General features: G+C 37.6%; 1 protein-coding gene across 1 annotated transcript; it reads left to right on the forward strand.

Moving 5' to 3' along the window:
• The first annotated feature begins 386 nt into the window (after positions 1-386).
• LOC140243098 (NADH dehydrogenase [ubiquinone] 1 beta subcomplex subunit 4-like) lies at positions 387-5,610 on the forward strand. Its single transcript, XM_072322831.1, has 3 exons — positions 387-547; positions 3,337-3,480; positions 4,690-5,610. The coding sequence occupies exons 1-3, from the start codon at positions 416-418 to the stop codon at positions 4,753-4,755; spliced, it is 342 nt and encodes a 113-aa protein (XP_072178932.1). The 5' UTR covers positions 387-415; the 3' UTR covers positions 4,756-5,610.
• Positions 5,611-7,840: the final 2,230 nt, after the last annotated feature.

Consider the following 7,840-nt stretch of genomic DNA (forward strand, 5'->3'; position numbering starts at 1 on the left):
TATATTATTATATATAGCTACAAACGGCAGTTTGGGGACTGTAAAATGTCAAAATTTTCAAGCTCGCTCGCTCCGCTCGCTCGCATTTGTTACGTTATGCAATTCTGATGTTGCTGCCATGAGGTGCCCCCCCAATGTCTTGACCCACGGTACGCCACTGTATGAAGGCGAGACAATAGAAATCAACACATGAATGAATGTACTATAATATACAATATACGGTACACAAAGTTTGCGGATTATGATTTACGAAGATTATTCACGAGAATTTGTTGACAGATGAAATAATATTTTCGTGCATGCATTTCTGCTCATCACCTCGGCTCATTTACCAATGCCAGTAACTCAGTGCACGGCACTGCAGTAACTTCATATATACCGCCCTCAACGTTCCCAAGCGACACGAACGGACAAAATGTCGTCTCCGGCGGAGTGGGGAATTTCGGCTGCCGAAAAACAAGCCGAATTAGAACGGTCTCAAATCCGGTCGAAGCTAAGAAATGAATACCAACGAAAGATCAATAACCCGAGATTCAGGGGAACTATAGTAAGTAACTATTAGATATTTTGGTTTATAGTAATGTGAAAGGAGATAGCACGCGACCGACCGCGACCGTGTATCCATTTTCTGTGCACACTGCACTAATGCAGTAATGAACAGCCCCATGTACTCAGTTCTCTGTTGTAAATTGCTTACCGTATCTAGTGCCTATGACTATAAGTGCCACTTTCATTAAATTGAATACTAGTGTTGTTATAGATCTAACATTAGGGCGACAGGGGCCTATCTGCTATTAACAGATTAGGTCTACGGTTAGATACGATCCGTGACTGTGGCACCACATACAAAAGACACTGAGGCAATCAATCCTGGCTTTACAAGGGGGCTAAAAAGTAAGTTTGTATTGGGCTTTTTTACTTAGGCTTCTAAGCTAACTTCAGAACAGCCATACATTGTTTGTAAAATAGTTGTACCTTGACTGAAAAAAAAAAACAAAAGAAAAGAAAAAAAAGATTGGTGTGTAGAAAATTGGGCGTCGGGGGCCGGGGATATGTTCCTCGGAGACTGCGTTTGACTTCACGGAATTGAGACTGAGCTGAGCTGAGGAGAGCCATAAAAAAAAAAGTAAAAGATGATTTCAGGTCAGATGGATCTTCCTGTCTATAATTTCAAAAGCCATACCCATAACTCTACCTAACTTTTACCTTAATTAGTTATAGCCCTTACCCTATTGAAGTGCACCCCCGTTGTAAAGATTTCATTCTGATGACAACAAAATATTAAAAAAATGCAGGCTGCAAAAAGTGGAACATTGTTCCAAGATGTCTTTTATTGTTTATTTGTTCGGATATAACAAAATTTAGATACAACAAAAGAAACTGCCAGTCCCGATACGGAGGACTTCATTATAATGGGAGTCCACTGTACCCCCCCCCCCCCCCCCCCAGCCACCCAAATTTAGAATTCTAATCATATTACTTTAAAGGTCCAGTTTACCTTTGGGAGCAGTGATTTCAAAAATGTTCAAGATATCACATTTGATGCATATGTGTAGGTCTGTTGTATCATAAAACATCCTACCATATGAAATATTTGCAATAAAACCTAAAATATAAGGAGATATCAGGGTTTTTCTCAGTAAACCGTAACTGTATACGGTTTAGTCTGGAAACATTTTTATTATAACTATTGTTCACATTTTGTGTATTTAACAACACTTAACATCGATTATACGGATTCAAATTTTGACAGTGGTTGTTTCTATCCCTAACTCACATTTTAGAACTATTTTAAAGCACTAATGCTTTCATCTGCAAATGGTAAATTATGCCTTTAATACATATCACTTATTTTTTTTTTTTATTCATTTATTTGATTTTTATTTGTTTATTTCATTTTTATAATTCAATATTATTATTATTAATTTTTTTTTTTTTCCTGGCTTTTCAAAGTCCATAGATCTACTGTATGTATGGCTGAAGTTAGAAGCCTAAGATAATTTTGCCCCCTAAAAAACCCAGGATTGCTGACACTGAAATGTATGATGTTGTAGTTTCTAATGTAGAATGTCAAAATTTGAATGAGTAATTTTCAGTTCCGGCCCTGATGGGGTTTCGTCGCATGCATGCCGAGTATGACTGAATCTTGCTCTTTTGCCTAGTAACCTTGGAGAACATACTGTGATCATTATCTACATGTTTCCCTGTGATGTCTTTTGTTAATTATGTTAGTATCATGGAAATATGAAAGTTACAACGTGCGCTCAGTATGGGGAAAGGGGTATCCAGTGTCTTGTTACAGATGTCTGGACCTAAATGTAATTCATAAGTTGGCAGATGATGTCACTGGCAGGATCCTGTTGCTGTGGAAGGATTGTTCGAGGGCATATCCAAGTATCCTAAGGAAAAATGATAGAAAACTTATAATCACATCTTTTTGGAACATATTTGGATATTCTTTTGGCCACTTACAATGTAGTTGATGTCAAAGAATAAATCAGCCCCTAAAATAAATAAACTTCAAAAAAGAGAATATTTTCCCTACAGAATGATAAAGAAATGACAAAAATCGGATAAGAAATAAGGAAGATATATGACCTTTTAATATTTCAATTTTTTGTATCGTCCTGTAGGGAATATTTTTCTCTTCCTCTTGAAGTTTATTAATTTTTGGAGTGGAATTCCTCTTTAAAGGTGTCATGAATCTACACAAGTCAACATGCATTTGCATTAGGGTCTATATATATTTATATATACTATGTATATATATATATATTATATATACAGTCAAACCTGCCTTAGCGGCCACCTGAGAGAGAAAAACCCTGTTAGAGACCCTGTGTATAGCGGCCACCTGTCTAACGCGGCCAGCGGCCACACATTTTGTTTCCTGCAGTAGATTTTAACCTGTCTATAGCGGCCAAAAACCCAATGGAGCCGCAGCCGAGCCAATAATCCAGTGTGTTTTTCTACTTTGTAGCCGTGCAGGCAACGTTCAGTGATTGCCACTGCTGCATTCATCCCTCATTCAGTCATAATAATGCACTAGTGTTATGCTTTCTTCACGACAATACACATACATTTACTACTGTTACACTGGCATGGCTAAATGCATGAAATACACAGTGTGTGCATACGTACACACAATGTACATGTAAGGATACAACTATACATAGTCATGTACAAGCAATGCACACAAAGTTGGATCACCTGTTTATAACGGCCACTTTCTCCGTCTCCCTTGGGCGGCCGCTATAGACAGGTTTGACTGTATATAGTTCCTTTAAAAATGAAATTCTAATTTCTACTGCATGAATGCCTAACCTCTGCTTCCAGATTGACCCAGCATACTTCCGATGGAACTATGCAAGGCATAACTCCTACCAGTTCTTCAAGGCGACTCCAAAGACGTCGTTTGCAGGAGCCATGATGGGTGTGATTTTGCCGGCCAGTCTGGTTTATGCCATCTACAGACATAGGGTAAGAAGATTTCCCTCTATCAAATGCCCTATCAATTTTCATCACAAACTGTACCATCACTTGGCATCATCGACATTGGGCAGGCATGCTTATTTTTTTTTTCTACCAACTTACAGTATTATTAGTGGAAAAGTGAGCAAAGAAAATGGGATTCCAACGGGAATCCCATTTTCTTTGCTCACTTTTCCACTAATAATTTATATTCTTTCTGGTCAGTTTATTCTGTCTTTATAACTTACAGTATTGTACATTTTACATCAGGTTCAGCAAGAGAGATCACTATTGTCCAAAAGTTCCCTCCACTCTTCAAATTTAATCAGTGTCACGTGACCCTGAATTTGCTGTCAAGAGTTGTGTTGTCTGAATGCATTGTGCATCCTGCACATAAACTACTCATGCCGTACCAAGTGCAATAGAAGTGAGTGTTCCTCTGTACATGTCCCTTCAAATGTTTGTTTATTCATTGTGTGAGAATAAATCAAACAGGAGTTAGTCTAATGATGATTCCATTTCTTTGAAAGCTTTTAGAGGAAAATAAATACAAAGATTTTGTGTTGGCACTGGACGGAGTGAAAAGAATGTTACATAGAACTAAAGAAAATAATTATGTGTATTGAAGTTAGTGGTAATTTCGAATGAGCTAAATATCTACCACAGTTTATCACAGAATATTAAATCACTTATATGTTTGTGATACATGCAGTAATTGTCATGAGATTTGTTAAGTGTCCTGGACTTTGCAAGAGTCCCAAAGTTGCAAAATAAAGGGGTGGCATGATGGACTGCTTTAGCAGCAGTTTGTAGTACGGTGTAGATTGTAATTATTTGATTTGAGCGCAGAGCGTAAATAGTTAAACTCTCTGCAACTATGTAAAACTACTACTACTTCTACTACTACTACTACTACTACTTCTACTACTACTACTACTACTGCTACAATGTACTACATGTACCACCACCACCACTATCACCACAATTACTCTAACATGTACTGTACTGCTTCTACTCAGCAGAAGCATCCAAGAATATGCAATGAAAAAGCATCCCTCCCTGTCAAATGACAATATTTGTTTGCATGTATTCTGTGTCATGTCCAGTATGTCTGGCAATTCAGCCGCTATATAGCTCAGTCTTATTCTTCCTCTCTCCTTCCCTTTTCTCGCCCCAACGCTTCCGCTGAATCACCGCCCCTGACCTCCCTTCCTGCAGAAATACTCGGATGAGATGTACGAATCTGGACAGTGGATAAGACCAAGGAATCTAGTCAATGGATGAGCACTCGGGCCCCGCCCTCCTGCTGTGCTAGATGTCCAGTTACAGTATTGGAGTCACCCCAAGGGGACGAGATGAGGACTGTACATAGAATGTTATAACGACTGAGTCATATTTTATGAGATGGGTGTGATATTGCATTGACTTCCCGTTCTCCTTTTCTCAACCTGTACCACAGGATGCCTGATTTACCAGTGAGAGCGACAGTGTTTTCAAGTAATGTTGGGAGAGACCACTGGTGTAATACATTATGATAGATGACCAACAGGCTTTTCTTTGGGTATACAAGTACTTCAGGCTCACACGATTACAACCCTTGGGCAGTTATTCAACTTCATGTTATGTCACTAGCAACCTTGTTAATCAGTCACAACAGACCCTGCAAATGAGGAAAAACAAAATATCCTCTGAAGTATTTCTACTTGAACTTTTGCCCAAGTCTGGTAGTTTTTTGTTTGTTTTTTTTTAATCTTAATACCCATTGGGAAGAGTACATATGCGCATGCATACATGAAAAGGATAATGTGGGGAAACTGAGCATTTACCTTCGGCAGGGAGACCTTTATCTGTGACATACTTTTGGCTAAAAACAAAGAGCCCCCTAACACGAGTACCAACAAACAAACTACAACCACAAAACTTGATAGACTGTTGGATTTTGATTTTGATGGAAATGTATGACATTGTTGCAACCTAGTTCTCAGTCTCTCTCTATGTAAGTTAGGTATTCTTACAACACTAGGGAGCAAGAGAAGTTGTTGACTCTTTGCTTCCAATATACGGTCATGCTGAGAGGCGTTGAATTCATGGTTCCCTCCATCAAAGGGTCGAATAAAGAATGAACTGGTTTATTTGAAAGTGAGTATCTTTGGATTATTCATGTGATTGCGTGATGTTAAAAATATCTCATGCATGAGATTAAACTAGCAAGCCTAAGTTGTCAAGAATGTCAATAGCTTAAAGGTCCTGTTTACCTTGGGAACAGTAATTTGATTTTTTTTTTTTCAAGATAAGACATTTAATGCATATGTACAGCTGTATAGGTCTGTCGTAGGACAAAACATCCTATCATATGAAATTTTTGCAATGAAGCCTAAAATGTAAGGAGATATCTGTATATTTCTAAATAAACCGTAACTATAGACGGTTTAGTCTGGAAACATTTTTGTTATAACTATTGTTCACATTTTGTATACATGTATTTAACAATACTTACCATTGATTTTACTGGTTCAAATTTTTACAGTGGTTTCTATCCCTAATTCACATTTTGCTTGGTTTTTGTTTCATCTGCAAATGGTAAATTATGCTTTTAATCTACACTCTAGTGATCAGAAAAGGAAATGTTAAATAAAAAAATGTAGGATTATACAGCTGTATGTACAGAAAAAATCTCATAATATGCTTGTAGGGAAAATGTTGACAAATTAATTCTTCATGTAACGGTGGAAGGGGCTGTGCACAGCTGTGTGTGTGTGTGTGTGTGTGTGGGTGGGTGGATGTTGTGCATCTTGTATTGGATGTTTTCATTTCCATGCGTATATTGTTTATGCATGTTTAGGAGTGTGCAAGTACTATACCTGTAGTTATTTCTTGCCCAGACCTTTACAAACCCTGTCCACAGACCGCAAATGACCCAGTCAAAATGAAAGACATGGTTAAAAATGACTTATTGTGAGAACATTCACGAAATTTATGACACAATAGAGCCTCATCATTTACATTGAACGAAACAAGAAATACATATTTTTAACCTTGGTGCGCTCTTGCGGCAGCGCATACAAAAATAATGTATACAGTGTGCAGTAATGAAGAACAACAAGCATATTGTTTATGTTGAATATTACATAGATCGTAAAATGCACACTCTTGCTACAGCACTTCAGCGGATCTGGGAGGGGAATCATCCTTCAGAAACACGTGGTTGCTTTCGTAATCAGTTCGTACATTGCACTGGACAAGTTTGATATACAGTAACTATACACTGTGCAAGTGGTTGCGATCAGTTTTCTTGACATGAAACAAATGCTCAAAAGAAGGCTTTAACCGCCACAGATACATTTGTAATAGGTTTTGAGATTTATGGATTTACCCCCTTTCTGATTACCTGATTACGGGCTGACGAATCCACACACGTTGCCGAGTTAAAAATTACTTCTCATTACACATTGCACAATACCTATAATCCACTTTTCCTGAGTCACATATTCTGTAGGGGAAGCCTCAGCCGATTTTTGCAGTTGTCGGGAATGATTTCTGTGATGATGTGTGGTTTAAAAAAAGAAATCAACAGGACGCGTACTTATTGGAAGCCGGTAAAGGTAAAGCATCCTGATTAAAAAAAAAAAGGTCATTAAAATAAAGTGGCTGATAACTTCACTGTTGATATTGATCATAAAACCATACAGGATTTTATTGGAATATCTTCCAATATGACACAATAGGCCTACAACAATAATTTGTATGGCATGCTAATGCGCCATGTACGCTATGAAAAGCTTAAAAAAACTTGCAGATCTAACGACAACTAATTGAGAGAATTTGTATTTGAAAGATATAATGAGGTGCCTATTAAATATGAAAAATTACAATTATGAAACAAAGATATTCATAGATGTGTGATGTTCACACAACGATGCGATGACAATTTTTCTAGTGTTCATATAGACAATAATAGTGTAGTCTTCGTAAGATTTATTTCACGAGGTTTGTTAATCCAAAAATGAAAAGGAGGTGCGTACTAACAAACCTTCGGAATTACGAACCTTATTTCCTTTTCTGATTATCGAACCTTCGAAATAACGAACCTTGTTTCATTCTCAGATTATCAAACGTTCGGAATATCGAACCTTACTTCATTGTCGGATTTACGAGCCTCCGGAACAAAGAACCTTCATTTTCGTATTACGAATCTTGCGGAATAACCAACTGTAACCGGTAAATTTGTAAGCTAAACCTAAAATAAGCCTGCTTGCAAAATAGCAGAAACAAAACACGAGACATAACCAGACCAAGAACGGTAATGGTCATACAGATCAACGCAGTATATAGTAGGAGGCATTTTAGAATGCGTTCTTCAATATTGTTC

Source organism: Diadema setosum, chromosome 19 (assembly GCF_964275005.1).
Source record: "Diadema setosum chromosome 19, eeDiaSeto1, whole genome shotgun sequence".
Taxonomy (NCBI): domain Eukaryota; kingdom Metazoa; phylum Echinodermata; class Echinoidea; order Diadematoida; family Diadematidae; genus Diadema; species Diadema setosum.